Here is a 24,075-nt window from a genome sequence, read left to right on the forward strand (position 1 = left end):
GGAAAACGCAGGGGAGGGTTGATATACAGAAGTGATCTATGTTAGTTAGCTGGAGAAAAAATCCATGCTTAGAGATATGATACTTTTAATAAGCATAAATAAGCTACCAAACTGGAACACAAAGAGGGGGCATCTTTATCAGAACAACATGGGGTCATGTTGGTTATGCAAAAGTCCAGTCGTTGTGGCCTGGCAGCCAAGGACAGTTGCCTTCTGATTTTGATCAGCTGCCCCACTGTTTAATTGGGAAAATAAACATGTTGCCTCACAGGTCACAAGACTAAGGGTAGTCTCATGTGGCTGAATGGAAAACAAACACCTGCAGCAGACTGATTAGCTGAACTGATGGTTTGAACATTGACAAATGTTTTATCTGAGTAAAGGAGGAAGATGGCAAATGACTCACTTGGTTCACTAATCGCCATTCTGTAGGCTGCATTTTTATTTGTGTATCACAGAAATGGAGGTGAGGAGTGTCATATTTTGCATTAGCAGAAAATAAACCATTTTATTAAAAAAAACACACAAAAATGGCATTTTCTATTGCTTGTCAGCAGGGTGGAATTTTTTCACTCTTAAGCATCACCCTCTTCCCAGTGTGCAGTGAAAAGAAGAAGGTTACGAGGTGCTCTTAGCGTGTTTCTGCACGAAGCTCAGGTATTCTTGAACATCATCCGGAGAACCAACAACGAAAGGGACTCTTTGGTGAATGGACTCTGGCTTCACATCCAGCACAGCTTCTGTCCCGGTGGTAGCTACTCCTCCAGCCTGCTCTATGATGAAAGCGATGGGGTTGCACTCATAAAGAAGTCGGAGCTGTGGCGGAAGAGAAAATCCTTTATTTGGTTTAGGTAGTTGGTGGTAGTTTAGAAAGCAACCAGGGAACTTACTGTCAACTAAAACAGTTTTTCAAATTATAGATACTCTGTATATTACAATACAGTGGTACCTCGGGTTAGGTACTTAATTTGTTCTGGAGGTCCGTACTTAACCTGAAACTGTTCTTAACCTGAAGCACCACTTTAGCCGCCGGAGCATGATTTCTGTTCTCATCCTGAAGCAAAGTTTTTAACCTGAAGCACTATTTCTGGGTTAGCGGAGTCTGTAACCTGAAGCGTATGTAACCTGAGGTACCACTGTATCATTATTATTATTATTATTAAAAAATACTACAATCCAGGCAACGTTAAGTACTTCTAAGTCCCATTTATTTCTGTTGGAGAAGAAAGAACTTGCCAAAATCACTTCCCTTATCTTGTCACTAGATAAGGGCCCCTCTCCCACTAGCTAGGAGCCTTAGGGTGGAAAAATTCCCATTGGAGACTTTTTTCTAAAGCTCCCAGCTCCACCGGAGTGGAATTTACATACTATTAGGCTATTTTTTTCCATATGGAATACATTCTACCCTGGCATCCCAGCTTATTTATCCATTCTCGGACTCTTCCAAACTACTGTAACTTCTTGTTGCTAACTTAACAATGGCTCCTGCAGCTCTCTTAACTGCCCAGGAATCTGAAACTGCTTGTGTTCTCTTCAGGAATAGGTGGCAAAAGGCCATGTTGCATCATGTACTGTTTCCCTTTGTACTCTGCATTATTTGACAAAGCAGTTTGCAGAGGTTAAAGGCATGTGACACAAACATGCGTCTGTGCCCAGAAATGTACAATACGGGCTGCATTTCATAGTACAAGAGTACAGCCGGTCAAGTCATTCTCTGCCAGTTCAACCATGGCACCATTCCTCTCCCTCCTGGCCACAAAACATTTTGTGCACTAACCAATTGTTTCTTACAGAATCGCTAATCTTGTATAACCCTAATTCAGTCCACAACTAACATAAAATTTCTTAGTACTGAGCGTTCTGCTACTGAAATTCAATCAGTGGAACTAACAAGTCCAACCACTATTTCGGAATGAGAAAACCGTTGAATTCATCACTGTGAGAAGTGAGGTTACAGGGAACCAGGCAGAGGGCCTTCTTGGTAGTGGCGCCTGCCCTGTGGAACGCCCTCCCAGCAGATGACATCTATTTTACTTTTACCTATTTTACTTTTAAAAGACAACTGTTTAGGGAAATTTTTAATGTCTGATGCTGTATTGTTTTTAATATTCGATTGGAAGCCGCCCAGAGTGGCTGGGGAAACCCAGCCAGATGGGCTGGGTATAAATAATAAATTATTATAATAATAATTATTATTAGTCATTGGGGCTTTGCTGTGGTTGTGGAACACACACAGCAGGCTGGCTGGGGTTACAGGCTGAGGTGCAATCTTTTAGGCTTAGGCAAAGTAATTTCCAGCAAAGAAATGAGAGCCAGTGTGGTGTAGTGGTTAAGAGCGGTAGACTGGTAATCTGGTGAACCGGGTTCGCTTCCCTTCTCCTCCACATGCAGCTGTTGGGTGACCATGGGCTAGTTACACTTCTCTGAAGTCTCTCAGCCCCACTTACCTCACAGAGTGTTTGTTGTGGGGGAGGAAGGGAAAGGAGAATGTTAGCCGCTTTGAGAATCTTTAGAGTAGTGATAAAGCGGGATCTCAAATCCAAACTCCTCTTCCTTGTAATTTTGCTCACTAATGAACTGCATGGCAGGGCTAAAGTATTTGGTGGGGAGGGCAAACTTTACCAGAGTCCACCCTCTTACAATGCCAGGGAGAAGTGAATTGATGCTAAATTGGATATTCAACTTAAGGATATTAACTTAAGGATATTTATGTGCTGTATTTATGTGCCTATTTTCCAGATCTTGTGAGATTCACTGGAGCCAATCAGAAGCTGCATTAGAGCAGAACCAGCAGTATTCTAAACAGTGCGCTGATGGCCTTTCTCAAGAACCCAGAGATCATACTAATAGTCTGAGAGAGATCAAGTTGGGCTTCCCTAAGCAGTGACATGATCTCTCAGGAACTACCAGTCCCAGAACTCTTTGTACAGAGACAAGAGGAAGGGATGTCTGAAGCCAGGGGTGGACATTAATAAAAGACATTGATCCCAGGGACACAGTGAGACAATGCTACTGGTAGGATTTAAAGGCACAAAAAATATGTGAGTAAATCACTAGTTCACACATATGCAGCAAAAACAGTTAAGCCACCTAGCTATTTTATTCATCAAATGCTATCTAAAAGAGAAGTTTACTTTTGGGAAAGAATTAATGATTTTGCAATGGAAAAGTCTATAATAAAAACAAAGATTTACAGTGATTTGGTCTATTTATAAAATGTTTGCAGCTGCATTGATCCATCAGATTTTTTCAAAACCCTTGAAGATAAAGCCAACTCTAAAATTACAAAGTACTCAGGAAGCTCTATAGAACTATTCTTCAAACCAGATGTAAAAAATAATAATGGGAGAGCATGCTGGGTAGAAAAGCCCCAGTGGGCATCATGTTGTAATTTCAGAAATGTAGAAGATTGTAGCACTAAAAAACAAAGCTTTATTGCATAACACATGAGATTCTATGAATGGTATTGCCATATATGCATTCGAAAGGGCCCATATTACAACTTTGTATTAGGTCTCCAAAAATGATGCATGAGCCCTTATTATGTCACTTGGCTTGCAAGTAACAATACAATGCAATACAATCAAATGTATGTTTACTCAGAGGTACAGTCCAAGTATGTTTAAGATTGTGTATTTGCTCTGTTTTTCACCAGAGGAAAACCCTACGATCATTCAGCAGATAAGCCAATAGGATTTCCTGAGCAGAAATACTTGTGGTTGAATCTGCATTGCCACCCCTGACATATTTTTAAAACTGAGGACTCGGAGAAAATGTTCTGTAATCAAATGAAATAGGCTCACAAATATATAATTTTGCCTATTTTCTTAATCCCTTCGGGATCCTGAGAGATCTGTGGGCAACCCAGTCACGTGAGTGGCATATAAATTATATTATTATATAATATATTATTATAGCATACTATTATTATTCACAAAAGCTCACGCCATGATGCCATGATGCCATGATAAATGTGTTATTCTTTGAGGTGCCACAAAACTCTTTTATTGTTTCAATATAATTATACACCGAGTATGGGATGAGAAAAAGTTACCTTTCCTTTTGGACTCTTCTGGTTAGCTGGATACAAAAAGATCCCACCATATACCAGGGTACGATGAACATCAGCCACCATGGAGCCCACATATCTGGCTCCATAAGGAGAAACACCTTCCTATGAAAAAGAGGGGTAGATATATTGGCCAGTTTCTGCACACATTGATTTGCAATGGAAAAGGTGAAACTAGGTGGAGGAAAACCATGCAAGGAACACCTGTCCACAAAAATACTATTGCTCACATGAAATGATGATTTGGGCTTAAAGTATAAAAGACTGGTTAGATATTAAGGTAAAGGTAAAGGTACCCCTGCCCGTACGGGCCAGTCTTGACAGACTCTGGGGTTGTGCGCCCATCTCACTTAAGAGGCCAGGGGCCAGCGCTGTCCGGAGACACTTCCGGGTCACGTGGCCAGCGTGACATCGCTGCTCTGGCGAGCCAGAGCCGCACACGGAAACGCCGTTTACCTTCCCGCTGGTAAGCGGTCCCTATTTATCTACTTGCACCTGGAGGTGCTTTCGAACTGCTAGGTTGGCAGGCGCTGGGACCGAGCAGCGGGAGCGCACCCCGCCGCAGGGATTCGAACCGCCGACCTTTCGATCGGCAAGCCCTAGGCGCTGAGGCTTTAACCCACAGCGCCACCTGCATCCCATTCGCCACCTGCGTCCCATTGGTTAGATATTAAGGATTGCTAAATCCTTGATCAAATATGGGACTTTTGCTTTTAACACCAACAAAGACACTGCCCAGGTGTGGGAAACCTTTGGCCTCCACGTGCTGCTGAACATTGGCCATCCTTGCTGGACTGATGGGATTTGTAGTTCAGCAACACTTGGAGGGCCAGGGGTTCCCCACACCTGATATAGTTGTTGCTCTTTCACCAGTTAATCTCATGTTATCCCCGTCTGCTGTAGGACAGAAATATAATCTTGCAGGCAAAGGCTGTGGGTGGATAACAGTATCAGTGGAGGATCAGGATAGAAGCCAAATGGTCATGTTTCATCGATTTCCCTTTCAGATGACAAAGGGAATTGATGCTACCTCACAAACTTGGAAGCATTCAATGTTCTTTTCCTGAAAAGGCAGGATTGATGTAGTAACTTGTCTCCTTCTGCTTGGAATCCTAGAAGTGTATTGTTCTCTGTGATGCCACTCAATCAAACATTTCTTAAGTGCTCCTAATAGGAGTCATCTACCCACATTTTGTGGGGTAGATTCTGCAACATGAGAAAGCTTCTTGGTTCCATCTGTTGTGCTCTTGCTTAAAACCAAGAAAGTACTGTTACTTGTTCTCAGCTTTTAAGTTCCCTGGCTTTGCACCTGCATTTTAAGGAGGAAGTACCAGCCATAAAACTCAAAAGAAATGAATCTGCAGTGAGCAGCAGAGCAGCATGTTCCCCTTCCCTTCATAGATACCAGTCTCCTATAAGTCAGCAACATACACAGCTGTTATAAGAGGCTTCAAAGGTTATTTGAGATATTGGGGTTACAGGGACATCTGATGGAGTTTCAATTCCTTTAATGGCTTCTTGCATAGGAAACATTCTTTTTTGGCCATAAGACTTCCCCAGCAGCACCTGGGAACCATTTTTACTTTTAAAAGATGAAACTCTTACAATGGGGGGCCAAGAGAGCAGCCAGGCATTTAAAGAATTTTGAAACTCAGCTCGGTGGCTTTCAGGCAGTGAATCCAGTAATTGTGATTCAATGACCTCCTGCTTTTAAACAATTCATTAGCTTTGAATACAGATTAATTACTTAAGCTGGATGTGTGCTTGACACAGGGAAGATGGAAAATTCAGCCATGTGGCATGAAATTTTCAAGAAGTCCCAGTTCCAGAATTTTACATGGTGCTAGCCCCAATGAGAGGGACAAGGGTGGCACTGTGGGTTAAACCACAGAGCCTAGGACTTGCTGATCAGAAGGTAGGCGGTTCGAATCCCCGCGACGGGGTGAAAGCACATCAAAGTGCAAGTAGATAAATACCGTATTTTTTGCTCTATAAGACTCACTTTTTCCCTCCTAAAAAGTAAGGGGAAATGTGTGTGTGTCTTATGGAGCAAATGCAGGCTGCCAGCTATCCCAGAAGCCAGAACAGCAAGAGGGATTGCTGCTTTTACTGCGTAGCGATCCCTCTTGCTGTTCTGGCTTCTGAGATTCAGATTTATTTTTTTTCTTGTTTTCCTCCTCCAAAAACTAGGTGCGTCTTGTGGTCTGGTGTATCTTATAGAGCGAAAAACATGGTAGGTACCGCTCCAGCGGGAAGGTAAACGGCGTTTCCGTGCACTGCTCTGGTTCACCAGAAGTGGCTTAGTCATGCTGGCCACATGACCCGGAAGCTGTATGCCGGCTCCCTCGGCCAATAAAATGAGATGAGCGCCGCAACCCCAGAGTCGGCCACGACTGGACCAATGGTCAGGGGTCCATTTACCTTTATCTTTAGCCCCAATGAATAACTGGGAGGTGATTCTCTCCCCCCCCCCACCCCAGTGATTGATGCTTGAGCTGTCTGCAGCTCTAACGAAAACCAAGCATCTGATCACCATTAACAGGAAGCCCTGTGATCATGATGATTGTGGAACAAGGAGAGTTGCCACCTGGTTTCCTGACCAAAGTTCTACAATAACTTTGCAATGAAATGTCTGGGAGAGCTGCATCTGTTTAACTCTGACATAATATGACTTACTGGGAGATGGGTGGTGGCAAGGACAAGAGAAGGTAGCAACCCTATTGGCTACTTAGAGATTTTAAGGTTCTAACATTTCAAATAAATGCTTTCTCATATAGCTCAAATTCTAAATAGCACCATCTTAAACTGGTTTGTACAGAGTGTGTTTACATCTAGGTAAAGGAACCCCTGACCATTAGGTCCAGTTGTGGCCGAATCTGGGGTTGTGGCGCTCATCTCGCTTTATTAGCCGAGGGAGCTGGCGTACAGCTTCCGGGTCATGTGGCCAGCAGGACTAAGCCGCTTCTGGCGAACCAGAGCAGTGCACGAAAACGCTGTTTACCTTCCTGCCGGAGTGGTACCTATTTATCTACTTGCACTTTGACGTGCTTTCGAACTGCTAGGTTGGCAGGAGCAGGGACCGAGCAACGGGAGCTCACCCCGTCATGGGGATTCGAACTGCCGACCTTAGATCGGCAAGTCCTAGGCTCTGTGGTTTAACCCACAGCGCCACCCGCGTCCTGTGTTTACGTCTACCTGCTTCATTTTGTTACTGGATATGAATTACGGCAGTTGAACTGATATTCATGAGAGCAAGTTAGGGAACACAACTGAACTATCATTCCGTGCTTGAAATATAGGTAGCATGGTGACAGAGTGATGTCACTTCCTTGATTTGTTTTGTGCTTGCTCTTTTTGTTTGTTACAAATTGCACAAGCAGTTGGTTTTAAATGTCAGGTTTTCAGGTCATGTTCTGACGAATGTACCCGGAGTTTACAAAAATAAGGCAGGATAAAACAGAAGTTCCCGTATCCTACTCAACTGCTTACTTTTTGAAACCTGTGCCAACCAGTTCGGCTTTCTACCAAATCAAACCCACTTCTCTGTTTCCAAGAAACTGTAAGTTACTGTAATGCATTACAGCACAAACAATATCCTTTCCAGTCTAAAGAGTGCTTATACATTTTGCATAAGGCTAATTTTACCTCAATCCATTCAGCTAGCAATGAAATCATTATGATCTCACTATGGGGGTGGGGGATGACGAAAGGAATTTATTTAAAGGGATACCCTCAGATTAGAATAAAAAGAACACCAAATTTACAAGGGCCATTGGAAGTCATGGTCTTGGAATCCCAGTGACAGGTTCAGAGGTTAAGCTAAGCTATTGTTTAAGAAGCGTTTTGTGTACAAGTCACAGTGCAACTCACGCTTGTGTGTTTCCCAGTTCTTTGCACTGCTCTGGTGTATGCCAGAAGAGAAAAATGGAAACATCTACTTTTTAAACTTTTAAAATAACCAGAAATCTCCTTTAAGTCCAAACTTGGGGAACCTATAGATTCTCAAGTTTGGACATGAGGCACTCTGGTTACTTCAAAACTTCAAAAGAAGCTTTTGATCTCCTCCTTTGTCATGAGAAAAAGGAGGAGAAAGGAGTGGGGAGTGAATTAATGATTTTTATTTTTATTTTAATTAGGCCATGGACTATAGCAGGAAGGAAGGGAGAGTTCACAATTCTAAAGCTCATTATGTAAAAGTAAACTATGGTTTTGCATTACATCTGTTTGACGACAGCAAACCCAGGTACGCTTAACTTACTTGGAGGAATCCCAATTTAAAAATGTGAGACTTGCTTTCAAGTAAATATACTTAAGAGTTGGTTGTTGTCAGGGGTTCAGGAGCAGAGGCACAGGGAAGAGAGGAGATGGAGAGCGAAGGGGAAGAATCCGAGGGGAGCGTAGGAGAAGAGGACAGTGGAACAAGGGATTCCATGAGCCTCTCCAGCGAATCGGAAGATTCACAGAAGGGGGCGCCAGTGGCCAGGGGTAGGGGGTTCCCAAGGGGAACGTCCCAGGAGCAAGGGGGCAGCAGGGACTCCCAGAGCAGTAGTTGGAAATCAGGACCAGCTTCCCCACCAGAGCAGAGTGGGGGGGAAGAGTCCCAAGGATCAGGGCTGACCACACCTCCATCGGAGAGTCAGACAACAGAGGGGAGGTCAGATCCGGCCAGTATCCAGGAAGAGGGAAGCAGTGACAGAAGTAGTGTAACGGTCAGGAGGAAGGTCACTGGGTTGGCGCGAGAGGCAAGTTCAAATGTACAGGAGCGCGGGACAGCAGAGAGTGAGGATTGGGAACCGGGTCCTAAAGCCCGCAGGAGGGAGGGGGAGGAGCTAAGCGACTCAGCGTCGGAAGAGTCCAGAAAGGGCAATGCCCCAGCGGGCAGGAGGACCCAGAGGAGGAGAGAGCAGCGTAAAAGGTGGAGCCGGGCTAGGATCTTAAACTGGTGTCATAGGGGAGGAGACTCAGACGGTACTTCGCCGGTCTAGGCTTTAAGACGTAGAGCTGCGCGCTACGGCTTGGAAATGGAAACTAATCTTCAATAAAGACTTTTGTACATAACGACAGCCTAGCGTTGGTCCTCGGTGAGCTGGGACCTAGAGGCAGCCCTGACAGTTGTGTAAATTGACAATCCTATAGGAGAATCCTGCCCGTTGTTAAGTCCTGCTTTATGCTTGTTGATAGACTCTGCTGTGTTATTTTAGTAGCTTTTTGATTTTTCATGTTTTATTACTGCCTTGTTAAGCAGCCTGGAATCCATGTGAGTGGAGGGCCATTAAGAAATCTAACGAACAAATTAATAAATAAAAAAATATTCAGTGTGACAAGCTTAGAAAATTGTTAACATATAGCTTTACTTGGTCATTTTTGTGATGTCGTTACCCAGTACAGAGTACCAATACCTCTTTATTCTTCTTTTATTTGTTGCACTGGCTTTAACACAATAGGTTATTTCATAAGCAGAATCAGGTAATACCTGTATTGAGTTTAGAGCATTCCAAAGAAAATATAGATGCAAAGAGCAGGAAGGGTGACGTTGCTTCAGTACTTAGCCATTACAGTACTAGCAGGAAGTTTTCTACTACAGATCTTGAGTTATTTTTGTATGACACATAAAGATTATGTTAGTATTTGCTAGAGCAACACCAACATACCATTGATACTTGATACTAAGGAAATGCTGCTTAGTTCTTTTCTACCTAAAATTCTTTTTAAAATTGTGGTTCTTTAACAACTCGGGGGGGGGGGTTGCCGGGGTTGGGGCTGCTCCATAAAAATCAGGGCTGTCCCTTGAGAACACTTGGGCTGCTGTCACATGTCATGAAAATGAAATAAACTGCTATTTGCCTAACTGTTAATTTCTGCATGATATTTGAGCTTTCATATGATGTAAAAGCCAAAGCTGGAACAATAGTGGAATAGAATGCAAGTTTAGTACTGGTATCCAGTGCTTTTCTTCTACAAAAATGTTTAGGTGAACTCCCATTTTGACTCAAGAAAATCACCATTTTATAGTTCAAATTGGGAAAAATAAATACAGTAAATGGACAAAAGTGCAAAGATTCACAAAATGTTTAAGGGTATGCGTACCCCCCAGAAAAAAAGCACTGCTGATATCTATATTATTTACAAACAGGTTTTTTCTCTGAAAGCAAATAACATGGAAGTGAGTCCTAAACTTGCACTACATCCCACTATAGTTCCAGAAGCAGTTTTTGCATGCTGTCAAAGCTCAAATCAAAGGGACACGGGTGGCGCTGTGGGTTAAACCACAGAGCCTAGGACTTGCAAATCAGAAGGTCAGCAGTTCGAATCCCCACGACGGGGTGAGCTCCCATTGCTCAGTCCCTGCTCCTGCCAACCTAGCAGTTCGAAAGCACATCAAAGTGCAAGTAGATAAATAGGTAGCGCTCCGGCTGGAAGGTAAACGGCGTTTCCGTGCGCTGCTCTGGTTCACCAGAAGCGGCTTAGTCATGCTGGCCACATGACCCAGAAGCTGTACCCCGGCTCCCTCAGCCATTAAAGCGAGATGAGCACCGCAACCCCAGAGTTGGTCACGACTGGACCTAATGATCAGGGGTCCCTTTACCTTTAAAACTGAAATATAATGCAGAACTTAACAGTTAGGGGAAAGCTGTGAATAAACAGCCATGTGCATGCAGACTTCCTGAGTACAGGCAGTTAACATTTTGCACAGGGGTTCTGTTCCTGGGCCCCCCACATGTTGGCAGAGCGAGCATAAGCCCATTCTGCCCTCTTCTGGGTTCAAAAGGACCCGCACATCGGCAGTCATGTGTCAATTGGACACACACGTAACAGTCACCATTTGTACTGGTATTTTCAGTGGCTTGAAGGCTGTAACTGTTTTGCTGCCTCACTCCTTTCCAGCTGAAGCTAAGTGAAGCTGCCTTTGTATAGGAATGTTTTAATCTCCACTAAGGACCTTACTCTTTCCTTTGCCTGCTCCTTATCTGCCACATGTTGTCATGGCTCTTCATTTGCAGACACATCTTAAGAACTCTCAAATCAACAAATACGACAACATTGACTTTTGTTCCGTTCTATTTAAAGTAGATTTGAGTGCAAATAACTGAGGCTTCTGATGCAGACTTCTTATGTTGCAAGCGTCTTGCAATTTGCCCATACCAAAGGGAACAACCAATGTTCTGACCTCTCTTGCTGCGATCCAGTTTGTCCCCAGTTAAAGTGCACCCTTTTAGCGTCAGTGAGAGATAAGGGAAGATAATGTGGTCCTCTGGGAGAGATAGGAGCCACAAGCGTCTAACATGGTGCATTTATTTTGCATAGATTGAGGAGCTTCGTATGTTTGAGTCGAGTCTAATAGCCATAGCTGTCAACATTTCCCTTTTTTAAAGGAAAATTCCCTTATTCCGAATATGAAAAGAAAAGGGAAAAGTTGACAGCTATGCTAATAGCATATACAGCTATTTCACCTGCAAAGTGAGTGCACTTTCTGCATTTTCATATTTCAAGGCTCTGACTTTGCAATTTAAATACACATGGTTCTATATTTGCTTCTGTGGTTTGGTGTCAACGCTGACTTCAATGTTTGACTCACCTAGTTCCCAAGGATAGGGAAATGTAACAACCTAGGTTACAGGAAGAGGAAGGGAACCGCTGGGAAGTGCCTGGGACTGGTATAGGAAGGTATAGCCCAGGGGTCAGCAAGGTTTATCTTGCCTGGGCCGTATCGGTCCCACAGAGATCCCTCCATGGGCCGGATCACATGTGTGTGTGAGCTCAGACACAATTTTTGGTGTCTGTGCGGATGCGATTTTCGGCGCCGTGGAAACGAGTCCCCACGCTGCGCTGGTTTAGTGCAACGCGCAAGCGGGAAACTCACTTCGGGGGCGGCTCGGGGGCCGGTAAAATGACATCCACATGCCGCTTCCGGTCCATGGGCCTTAGGTTGCCGACCCCTGGAATAGCCAGATAAAGCAGGAGCAAGCAAGAAAGATGATACATTAAATTCATACGTGCATTTAATGTATCTTGCCTCTTGCTTTAAAAATAACAGCCATGGAGGATCTAAATCAAGATTGCAACCTTCCCCCTGAATAATCCTGACCCCCCAAGCTTCCATTGGCACCAGTGCCACATTCCCTCTCAAAGGAAATAGCAATTGTTACGGTGTAGGATTTCCATGGTACCGGAAGATAAAATGTCATGGACGTATCGGGGGGGGGGGGGGTGCAGCTGCAATTAAAATACTAAATTAACTGAGGTTCTCCCCCCCCAGCAGACGCCTGCCCCCTGTAATGTCCTGTTACCCATTATCTCCCCTAAAAAAGCTCAACAACTTTTTGGGGGGGGCAATCTGCCAAAAAAAGCTTAACAATAGTCAACAAAAAAACTAGCTATGCCCACGTAAAATGTATCCCAGCGTAAACTGTGTTTTATGTATAATGATGATTATGTATAATGATGATGAGATTTGCCCAGTTTCACAGACAGTAGTAGCACCCACGATAGAGTTGCAATAAAATGGTATGTTACCTCAGGAAATTTCTTCTTTTGTAAATACTCTGTCACTGAAGGATCAAAGTACTTGGCATAGCCCTCATTGAGGCTGTAGATTTTCCCTTTCTTCTTGATTTTTACATCTTTTTCCACCAGAATGAACTCGCCGAGAGCCTGCAGAATAGTTAAAGCACGTCACGAGTAATAAATGCCATGTGTTTACTTCCTTGACGTTCTGAGGCTTGTCCAGTTACGACCCTAATATACAGTTACATGCTCCCTACTTTTTCAAAGAGTAATAAGGCTTGGTTGCAATCCTAAATATACCTGCCAGGGTATGAGACCAATGGAACACCCTTCCGAATAAACATGCATGGGATTGCAATATGAGTTCCTTTTCATAAAGAGAGTCCAGAAAACTTACAGTGCATTTGTAATATTTGCTTTTTTGCTGTGGAAAAAGAGGGTTTTAAAGGGCGCTCAGATATCTCCTGACTCTCATCCACCCTCACCCTTTCCGTTACTTTTTTTGCAGCTTGTTTGAAGCACCCATCAGATGAAACTTGAGCAGCATTTCTCTACCGAATTCCTCCTTCACGCTGGTGACATAATTTAGTTGTTCTTCGAGCTACCTAATAAGGGATCACGCTCCCACTATGATGATATTTGTGATGCAAAGTGAGGGCCGGAAGCAATGCAATCACTCAAAATGAGTGGCCAGGAAGGGAGCTACACTCCACATGCTGAAAGGGTGGGGTGAATTTCATATGAATACGAGAGGGCGGCAGAAAATAGTATTAGTAATGAATGTTTGCACAGGTACCGGATCCAGCATGAAGCAGTCCACTCCTTGCCCCGTGGAAAGGGCTACCAAAGTTGCACTCCCATACAAAGCATAGCCGGCTGCGACGATGTTGCGTCCCGGCTGCAAGACATCTTTCTCAGAAGGCTCGTCTTCTGATGTCTAAGGGGAAAGTGATGGTTGTACTCAAATCTCAAGTATTTTGCTGTTATTGTTAAAAAGCATTTGAAGAAGAAGAAAAATAAAACCACAAATTCAAATAGGACTCTCTCCCAGTTATGGCGCACATTGTACAACAGGCCCTTGTGAAAGGTTTGTATCGACACCCGATATAACGAGATAGAGTTTGGGGACATTTTTGTAAGAGGATCTCAAGTGATAATTCAGCGACAAACCGCAAATAGAGAACCATAGGAGGGGCACATCCAGCAGTAATTAAAAAATGGCAGTAAACGGACAGTGTTATTTTTATCTATCTATTTATTTCACTCTCCAAGTGCTTCCCATGAATCATCCCACAGCAATTTAATAATAATAAAAACAGGAGCAAGGAAAGCCATTTCAAATCCAATATGTAGATAGGCTGGGATAAAAGACTTGTTGAAAAGGGAAGGCCTTCAATAGGTGCTAAAAAGAGTAAAGAGTGTGCCTGTCTGCTATGCAGTGGGAGGGAGTTCCAAAGGCTAGGTGCCACCACACTAAAGGCCCAATTCTTGCATTGTACAGAATGGACCGGCTGCTGTATGGGGTTTTGTACAGCAGTACTAACTGCTTGAACTGAGCCCAGTGTCTAACTGGCAGCTAGTGGCAATAGAATATTCATCTAATGAAGTACTCTTGGAAACAATTCACAATGCTTCTGTACATGTTAAAATATTTTTGTTGCTGTTCAAACTTCAGAATATTGTGAATAGTTCTAGCATTTTCCAGGGCACCTTAACTTCCAATCTTGCCACATGGAGACCCCTTTCACAAGCCCATTTTCTCACCTAATCATCTTGTGGTGATTTTTTCTGAATCTTAGGAAATTACTGTATTTTTTGCTCTATAAGATGCACCAGACCACAAGACACACCTAGTTTTTGGAGGAGGAAAACAAGAAAAAAAAATATTCTGAATCTCAGAAGCCAGAACAGCAAGAGGGATCGCTGCGCAGTGAAAGCAGCAATCCCTCTTGCTGTTCTGGCTTCTGGGATAGCTGCGCAGCCTGCATTCACTCCATAAGACACACACATATTTCCCCTTACTTTTTAGGAGGAAAAAAGTGAGTCTTATAGAGCAAAAAATACAGTAATATATGATCTGCCTCTCAGCCAAACCTACCTCATAGAGTTGTTGTTGGGATTCAAGTTCTAGGAGTAATTTTCTGCATCATTAGCATGGAGTTAGCAAGTATATGTATGGCATTTGCAAGCAAAATTATTTATTTGGATACCCACAACATAGCGAAGATATAAAAATAAAAAATGCTGCCAAGTTACTAATGTCCTTAACAAATAGAGAATCACCATATTTTTACATTCCATACCCCTATTAAGAATGTTGTAGTATTGCTTTGAGACTTAAAGCTGCAATCCCATACCCACTTTCTGGGAATAAATTCTACCAAACTCCCATTTTTTAAAAAAAATAGTTTTTATTAAAGTTTTTTTTGTGTTACAAAACAAATAAAGAGGGAAAGTTACATCCCTTGTCTCCCCTTCAATTCATAGTCTATTTCACACTTTGCTTGCACTTAGTGATACACACTTTTGTCATAGACATCATGCATTTGGGGGGGGGGGGAGGAAGAGGGCTGAGCCCCCATTTTGTTCCATTTCTCAACTTACCTTCTTGTAAATAGCAAATATAGTTCCTATCGAAGCTAAGCAGTCTATGTTGGAAGAGCCATCCAGTGGATCAAAGCACACGACATATTTACCCTGAAAGAGGAGGAACCAATCAAATGAAAAGCAAATAAATAAAAATGTTTTCTCTCTCTTAATCTTTCAAATCTGGCTGGAGTACTACGCACTGAAACAATTTTGTATTATACTAAAATACACTGGTATAACTTTCATGGCTTCACCACCCTCCCTAGAACCCTGTGAATTATAGTTTTCTGAGAGGCAGAGAACACTGCCTCAGCACTACCTCCACAAAACTACAATTCCCATGATTTCATGTACTTATCACTTCATTCAGTTTAGTAATCACACAGACCCCATTGCTCAGTTTCCATTTATTAAATTTGTCTCTCCCTTTCTGGTATGCAGTTGTGTTTAGCATCTTTCAGGCAAACGACTTCTTTTCTCTTCAGAAATACAAGTGTGCCATCTGCTGCTAAAAAGGGAGAACAGCCCCTCTTCCCAGTCAAATCTGAATGTGTACCGACCCTTTTATCTTTTGGAGTAATAATAGCTTCTTTATTCTCCTCTGAGACCAGGACACATGTGCTGTAGGAGGACTGTAGCATGTTAATAACCAGAGAATTAGATAAAACATCAAGCTTCTTCTGTTCATCCCCAGTCACATTCACAGTGCCAGCTATTCCGAACCTATAGGAAAGGGCTTCGTTATTATAATAAGGGAACACCGAAAAGTATACATTATAGTGCAATACTGTTTTACATTATTTCCTTACTATTCTCTTTTACTTGACTTTCACACTGACATGACTCAAACTGCCCCTCATGTAATTGTCTCAGATTTATAAGGACTTCCCAAACCTTTTACTAGTGATAAATACCAATTAAAACCTGTGTTGGAACTCATATATTCAGAAAACTCAGCTGGATGCTAGTTATAGCAATACACTATAGTTTTATTTTGCTTGACAGCCTGAGGATAATCCCCACGATACATGGGTGATCCTAATCTGTATTTGCACAACACAGTCAAGAGAGAATTACAATCATGATGCAATGGCTGTAATAGCACATGAATCAACTATCAGTGATAAAATATTCTCCTCATACAACAGAAGAAAGCTTAAATAGAAGTTGCTATACCCTTTCCTATGCACTCAGAGGACAGCCTTATTGATCTGATTTCGGGTAAGCATGCTTAGGACGTGAAGACTGACACATCACCATTGATTCAGTGAGCTGGACCTGAGACTCTAAACACGATAACAATAGTTTGTGTGTGAGTGAGCAGAGACAATGCAATCTTAACAGATAAAAAAATACTGTGGGAGAGAAATGGAAGCAGAAAATATGGAGTAATAACAACAGCACAATAACAATTTGGCTGCATGACCGATTAGTCTTCAACATGTATTCATTTCTCAAGAGATGTATCTACTTCCTTTCACAAGCTTCCAGCTTATGACTTCACTCTGCTCTAGTGTTTTCATGTCCATATTTTATTGTTTTATTTTTTAATTGTGAAGTATGTTGTACCCTGCCCTGGAATAAAATTTTGAAGGGCAGCATACAGATTTCTAAAAACAAATAAATAATACTACTTCATTTGGAAGTGTTCATAATATTTTAGAGACAAGGAAGGGGTGGGCAAACGCCATTATAAATGTATGGCAGGGAAAGTAGATTCACACATGACTTGTTCACTTGAATGTCCCTAGCATATACAACTGTACAACTCTTTGAACTTTTGCAAACCCTGGGGAAATAGGGGTCATGATCACATGAAGTAAGCTCTGCAGGTTTTGGCTTTATGGCATCAAGTTCATGCAGGCATTCAACTCAATGTGCACACCTGTGTTGAGTTAGGTTTTAGCGGTCCTGCTTCTCTCTTCACAAGGACTTATTTTACTCCGTCTTTGCTCTTCCACTGTAAGCTGCAAGCAAAATTGCCATTGACAATCCACAGTATTGAGTTCCTGTGTGTACATTCTAATCATGCTATGGATGGAGCAATTTGAAGCTCATCACACATTCGCTACAAACCCTGAGGTAGGTGCTGCTTTATTTATTTCACTGAATTTTTAATTATTACTAAACACCTCTGGCACACACACTTATGACTACTGTATAGCCCGAAAAGTGTGTTAGCCATAATTAAAAAGTTGCTTTTAAAAATTGGCTCATAAAATGGCTCCCATTGCAAATGTCATATAGATATTAAATAAAATATAGAGCCGGGGTGGTGTACAAACAAAACTGCAAGAGAGTTAAAATACAATTAAAAACAATACAGAACGATAATGTCGGGCTCATCCTAAAAGCTTAAACCACTGTTTACAAATAATGAATATGTGTGGCTGATCTGCGATAGGTTCACTTTCCTGATACATCGGTGCCCATGTAAAAAAAACCCACCCTTTTAAAAAGACAGAAGTTGTGCTAAAGGTATGTAAACTTGTGGAGATTCTTCTACTATTTCAGTTCCTTGGGGGTGGGGGGAAGTCACAGATATTTTGCTGTCTGGTAAAAGATGAACCAGGGACGCGGGTGGCGCTGTGGGTAAAACCTCAGTGCCTAGGACTTGCCGATTGTCAGGTCGGCAGTTCGAATCCCCGCGGCGGGGTGCGCTCCTGTTGCTCGGTCCCAGCGCCTGCCAACCTAGCAGTTCAAAAGCACCCCCGGGTGCAAGTAGATAAATAGGGACCGCTTACTAGCAGGAAGTTAAACGGCGTTTCCATGTGCTGTGCTGGCTCACCAGTTGCGGCTTGTCACGCTGGCCACGTGACCCGGAAGTGTCTCCGGACAGCGCTGGCCCCCGGCCTCTTAAGTGAGATGGGCACACAACCCTAGAGTCGGACACGACTGGCCCGTACGGGCAGGGGTACCTTTACTTTACTTAAAAGGTGAACCAGACTCCCCATAGGTCCAGAACCTTGAGGAGCAGACAGAGCCCCCTAAATCCAGTGTTCTGGATCCCCCTGAGGGACCTCTAGGTCGATACCAGACAAGGAACCCCTGGAGCTGTCCAAAGAGGAGGTAGAATAGATAGACCCTAGTCCTTGAAAGCACCGTGTCAACAACTTCAGGTAAAGGCCAAAGAGCACAGTGTAATGTCTACAGACCCAGAGTTACCAGTCTACCCCTGAGTATGGGGTTTACTCAAGAGCAAGGAGTGCCCGATGGTCCTTCACAGCTGCTGTGGCTAGAGAGTGGTTTAGGAAGTATTTGAGGCCTCCTTCTAGAGTCTTCCTTTTGCGGGAAACAATGCAGTTTTCTGGTTCTTTGTTTCTGCTTACAGTTCCCCTGCCTGGCTGAGCTCCCTGTGAGACAGAGATGGGGAGTTTTCTGACCTTGCTTCCGGATAATGTTTTGGCCCTAGACTGATTCTCTGTGCTTGAGTTTGGCTTGTTTTTTAAGATTTATTTTTATTGAAGATTTCCTTGGTTTACAAAAGCTTGTGCCTTTTTTCAGGTGGTACAGTCTTTCTTACAAATACAGTGGTGCCTCGCAAGACGAAAAGAATCCGTTCCGCGAGTCTTTTTGTCTTGCGGTTCTTTCATCTTGCGAAGCAACCCTATTAGCGGCTTAGCGGATTAGTGCTATTAGCGGCTTAGCGGCTATTAGCGGCTTAGTGGCTATTAGCGGCTTAGCGGCTTAGCGGCTTAGTGGCTATTAGTGGCTTAGAAAAAGGGAGAAAAAAGCGAAAAAAATCGCAAGACTCGCAAGACGTTCTCGTCTTGCGAAGCAAGCCCATAGGGAAATTCGTCTTGCGAAGCACCTCGAAAAACGGAAAACCCTTTCGTCTAGCGGGTTTTCCGTCTTGCGAGGCATTCGTCTTGCGGGGAGACCACTGTAGTGAGACATTAGTGTTGAGTACAGTATAAGGTTGGGGGAAGAAGAGGGGGGTGAGGCTTATATTCTTTAGTGTATGTTTGGGGTTTTGTGTCAGTGTCAACTAGGTAGGTTCTCTTTCTATTCATTTATTACATTTCCTTGGTAGTGAGAGGGATTGGGGGCCAGGGTGTGGTTGGCTGCAGTGGGGTTCCTTTGCATTTGTGAGGCGGGGGCTTGTTGGGTCAGGTAAGCCAGATTGATTCATATGCTGTCGGTGGATTCTTGTTGCCTTGATGGGCTGTGTATGTGATAAAGGGGAGCCAAACTGGGGTGAAGGTGTCCTCTTTTATTTGTCCCTGTGTCAATTTCAGTTTATTGGTTAGCTTTTCTAGCAAGGTCATTTCCCAGACAGTTATGGTTCAGGCTTACTTCTGACAGGTGTCACGAATGTCTGGCTATGAGGCTTCTGTCTGCTGAGAGCAGGTGGGTTATAAGCTCTGTATAATATGAGTGGTCATTATGATCTTGGAAGGTGTTCAGTAGGGCCAGTTCTGGGGTGAGTTCTAATACCTGTTTAGTTATTTTGCATATCTCTTGTAGGACTGCTGTCCAGAAGGGTTGGATTCCCGCCACATGTGGAGGTATGTTCATGTGGAAGTGCAGCCTCCCCAACATCTTGGTGAGGTTCCTGGGTGTATCAGCTCCAGTTTCTGTGGTTTTAAGTACCACCTGTAGGTGAGTTTCAGAGTGAGTTCCCTTGAGTTTGGCTTGCTGAGATCATGCTGCATCTTGAATTCTTGGATATTTTTGTAAAAAGCTTTGTATAATAATAATAATAATAATAATAATAATAATAATAATATCTTTATTGTCATTGCCCCCTCTCGGGGACAACGAAATTATTTGGCTGCTCCATCCACCCAGGTAGGGCACTCCACTCAAAATCAGAACAACTATAAAAACACTAATTAAAACAATACAGTATAATACAGCAAGGAAGATTAGATGACTTTCAAAGTCCAGGTTTCCCATTCCCTTTGTCCTCTTTGGACTGAGACCCTAGCTCCAGAGCAGGGGTCGGCAAAGTTTTTGTGGCTTGGGCCGGTTCACGGTCCTACAGACGCTGCGGTGAGCCAGAGTGTGCACACACACACATGCACAAGCGCTATTTCCAGCACTCCTTCTGGTGCAGAGGATGCGTGCACAGCTTCCTATTGGTTGAAGAAACTTCCTGCAACCAATGGGAAGCCAACCAGCATCATGGAAGGCGGTCCCTGTTCTGTTCCACGCCAGTTTAGCGCAGAGCATGGGAGCCGACCGAGCGGGTGGCGGCGGGGGGGTCCATGGGCCGGTTAAACGACCCCCATGGGCCGCTTGTGGTCCATGGGCCTTAGAAGAGTTTGGATTTGATATCCCGCCTTTCACTCCCTTTAAGGAGTCTCAAAGCGGCTAACATTCTCCTTTCCCTTCCTCCCCCACAACAAACACTCTGTGAGGTGAGTGAGGCTGAGAGACTTCAAAGAAGTGTGGCTGGCCCAAGGTCACCCAGCAGCTGCATGTGGAGGAGCGGAGACGCGAACCTGGTTCCCCAGGATTACAAGACTACCGCTCTTAACCACTACACCACACTGGCTCTCAGGCTCTCAGCCTTAGGTTGCTGACCCCTGCTCTAGAGCATGACAGATGGAAGAATCACAGCTAAAACACAGGAACACAATGATAGGGTTCCCCTGGAATAAACCAAGGATGACAATTCCACACAAAATTCCTAGTGGGGAAACTTCCATATATAATTGTTGCTGAACAAAAGTAAGGAACAGTTAAAATTACTGTGTAACAAAGATTCTCCTTGGCGGTATTTTTCCAGCCTAATGGGAGAGCCAACCAAACAAAACTAATAATCGGAGTATACTCTCTGAAAGCTGTTTTTATACTAGCTTACATTTAACATTGTCATAATGTTAATTATAACTCTTTAACCAGAAAGGATATATCCTTCAGATGTTGTTGGACTACAGCTCACGTCAGCACCAGCCAATGGTAATCTGCAGTGATAGGAACTGTAGTCTAGCAACTGGAGTTAAGTACCACTGAACATAATGGGATATGCTTCTGAATAAAGATTTGAAATAACTGCATGTTTTGTATACTATTCTCTGAAGTTCTCACATTTTGTATAGTGCCACTTAGATTTGTGGTGACAATTTCTTTTTAAAATTTATGCATGAGATGAAGAAATGAGTCACTCGTTTTAATATGAATTTTATAAGAGTGGGTTTCTATACAATGGCCAAAATGTACGTCCATGCTGAATGAAGGCAGTGCCATTCCAATCACTTCAGACTGTGTAAATTCTGAATGCTCCTTAAGCCAAATTAACTGCTTGACCTTCTTGTTTGACCTTGATGGCAACAAAAATGGGGCACACAAGAAAAGCAGCCTATTCCCATTTCTTTAAAAGTAAATAGTAATACAGGTAATTACAGGTGCTGCCACTCCCATTTATTAAAGCAGTCAGTGGTTAGCTGCAGTAGTTATTCTTAAAACTTTGGCCAAACTAAAATCAGTGACCATTTGATTGTGGAGTTTCTGTAATTTAACATACACCATGACTGCGATACTAGCCGCCTTTCATTCCAGGCACATGGAATTCCCATACTGCTAGTCTGGCCATGCCATTTATTTTAAAAGCTTCATGCTGTGTTTAAAATAAGGAATTCCCAACGCTCACCCCCCCTTTATATTTAAAACAATTCTTATCCTCCCAATTCTGTGGAACTCACATATGAGCAAGGCCTGCCTTCCGAACCGCTGAAGAGATGGCCTTTATGGCAGTGAGCATCGAGTTCAGCAGCTGGGTCAGTTCTCCTGTGGCCCCTTTAACCCGCCGTCCTTTCTCCATGACATATCGGTTAAGGGTTAACATGTCTGTTTCAAAGGGGCTTCTGTCCGACATCTTGGCTGGTGAAAAGGGTCTGTTTTCTTCACTAGAATTTAGCAGTTCCTTTGCACCCGCAGTGTTGCTGCTCTTCAGTGGCAGTTTTATTTTAAGAAGAAGCAGTTGGCTTGCATACGAGAAGCGGTTTAGTAAAAGGTTCCTGAGCCCATGTGACTTACAGGCTTGGAATAGATGGGCAGTGCAACTCCTCTGAATTTTCCAGTCTGCCAAGAGATCCTATTAATCTTAAGCTTAACCTTCAATGCCGGCTAAAAAAAAAAAGGTGGTTTGGCAAGCCTACCCAACTATGTAATTGTGTACATTTGTTTTTCAAACTTATTTTAACTATATTTTGATATTTTTTTGTTTAGTGTTTTGTTGCATTTTTATTTGTATTTTAATGAATATTTTATACCATTTTATGTGAACTGTTTTGAATCCCCCCCTTGCTGTCCTCCTTCCCCTTAGATTTTTTCTAGATGATTTTTGTAAAAATTAAAATTCTCAGAACAATAATTGTCCTTCTAATGGGAAAATGTCAGTGATAAACAGTAACAAAAAAAAAAAAAAGGTAAAGGACTTCTGGGGTTGCGGTGCTTCTGGGGTTGCGGTGCAGCCGAGGGAGCCAGTGTTTATCAACAGACAGCTTTCCGGGTCATGTGGCTAGCATGACTAAACTGCCTCTTGCGCAACGGAACACCGTGACAGAAACCAGAGCGCACGGAAACACTATTTACCTTCCTGCTGCAGAGGTACCTATTTATCTACTTGCACTGGCGTGCTTTCAAACTGCTAGGTGGGCAGGAGCAGGGACCAAGCAACGGGAGTTCACCCCGTCACAGGGATTCAAACCACTGGCCTTCTGATTGGCAAGCCCAAGAGGCTCAGTGGTTTAGATTACAGCGCCACCCACATCTTTACCTGATAAGCAGTATATGTGATGCAAGTTAGCTACGTGAACGGGGACAATCTGTCCACAGAATACAAATGGCATTTATTGCCAATAAGACCATTGCCAATCACATGCTCACCAACTAGTTTGGCTGGTTTACCAGCTGCCCGGATGACTTGGTCTCTTTCCTGGAGAAAATCAACCTGGCCTCAGTTACTCATGCCCTACTTATATTCTGCAAGTAAGCTTCACTACCGTAATACATTTATGTGGGCGTGCCTTTAAAGACAATTTGGAAACTGCAGTTGGTACAAAAGGTGGGTGTCAGAATTAGGGTTGGAGTCTGATAATTGGAGCGCATCATACTAATGTTCTGTTATCCCTTACCCCAGTATTGTTTGTTTGCAGTGAGTCATTAGATTTGAAGGCTGCATCCAGCCTCTTTCGGGCCATGTGACATCGCATGACTGAAACTTCAAGCTGCAGCTTGAAGCACTGAATTAAAGTTCAGCCTGCAAAGGAAGAATCTTATGACAACTGGTGAGTGACACCTGGACAGCTCTGTCTGCCAAAGTGAACCACAGAGGGTTAGCTACTTTCCCACTCATGAAATATATAATGAGAACACAACTCATATTATCTAAAGTGGCACATTAGGCACCTGTCTGTAAGGTGCCAAATTCAGTAAGTGCCGAATTTGAGCCACAGCTACAAAGCAATTGCAGCTATGGGTTGAGTTCCTTTTTGAATTGTTCCAGCTTGAACTTTCCTGTGCCTGGAATTATATTGTTTCACAGAGCAGTGTGAGGTTCCAGGTCGTTACCCAGAGTTTGTGTCTGTAATATCTTTGATATATGGTTTATTTACACATATGTACAAACAAAGTGCGGGCGGCACTGTGGTCTAAACCACTGAGCCTAGGGCTTGCCGATTGGAAGGTCGCAGTTCAAATCCCTGCGACAGGGTGAGCTCCCATTGCTCGGTCCTAGCTCCTGCCAACCTAGCAGTTCGAAAGCACCCCAGTGCAAGTAGATAAATAGGTACCCAGTGGGAAGTTAAATGGTGTTTCCATGTGCTGCTCTGGTTTCACCAGAAGTGGCTTAGTCATGATGGCCACATGACCCGGAAAAACTGTCTGCGGACCAACGCCGGCTCCCTTGGCCAATAAAGCGAGATGAGTGCCACAACCCCATAGTCCTTCACAACTGGACTTAA

General features: G+C 43.3%; 1 protein-coding gene across 1 annotated transcript; it reads right to left on the reverse strand.

The window, feature by feature from the left end:
• Positions 1–410: 410 nt before the first annotated feature.
• Positions 411–22,131, reverse strand: LOC307227042 (fructose-1,6-bisphosphatase isozyme 2). Its single transcript, XM_079996146.1, has 7 exons — positions 21,814–22,131; positions 15,724–15,886; positions 15,179–15,271; positions 13,371–13,511; positions 12,584–12,721; positions 4,055–4,174; positions 411–816 (listed from the first exon to the last, which is right to left on the reverse strand). Exons 1-7 carry the CDS (start codon positions 21,984–21,986, stop codon positions 619–621), a joined length of 1,026 nt encoding a protein of 341 aa, XP_079852272.1. The 5' UTR covers positions 21,987–22,131; the 3' UTR covers positions 411–618.
• Positions 22,132–24,075: the final 1,944 nt, after the last annotated feature.

Source organism: Podarcis cretensis (genome assembly GCF_951804945.1).
Source record: "Podarcis cretensis genome assembly, chromosome: 11".
NCBI lineage: Eukaryota > Metazoa > Chordata > Lepidosauria > Squamata > Lacertidae > Podarcis > Podarcis cretensis.

Bases quoted from the DNA above. Each gene is read 5' to 3' on its own strand.
- LOC307227042 (XM_079996146.1), bottom strand. From the start codon at position 21,986: ATGTCGGACAGAAGCCCCTTTGAAACAGACATGTTAACCCTTAACCGA. The intron at 15,272-15,723 runs GTCGGTACACAT...CTCCTCTTTCAG, and splicing joins TTACTCCAAAAGATAAAAGG to GGTAAATATGTCGTGTGCTT. The intron at 13,512-15,178 runs GTAAGTTGAGAA...CTTTCCCCTTAG, and splicing joins TATTTGCTATTTACAAGAAG to ACATCAGAAGACGAGCCTTC.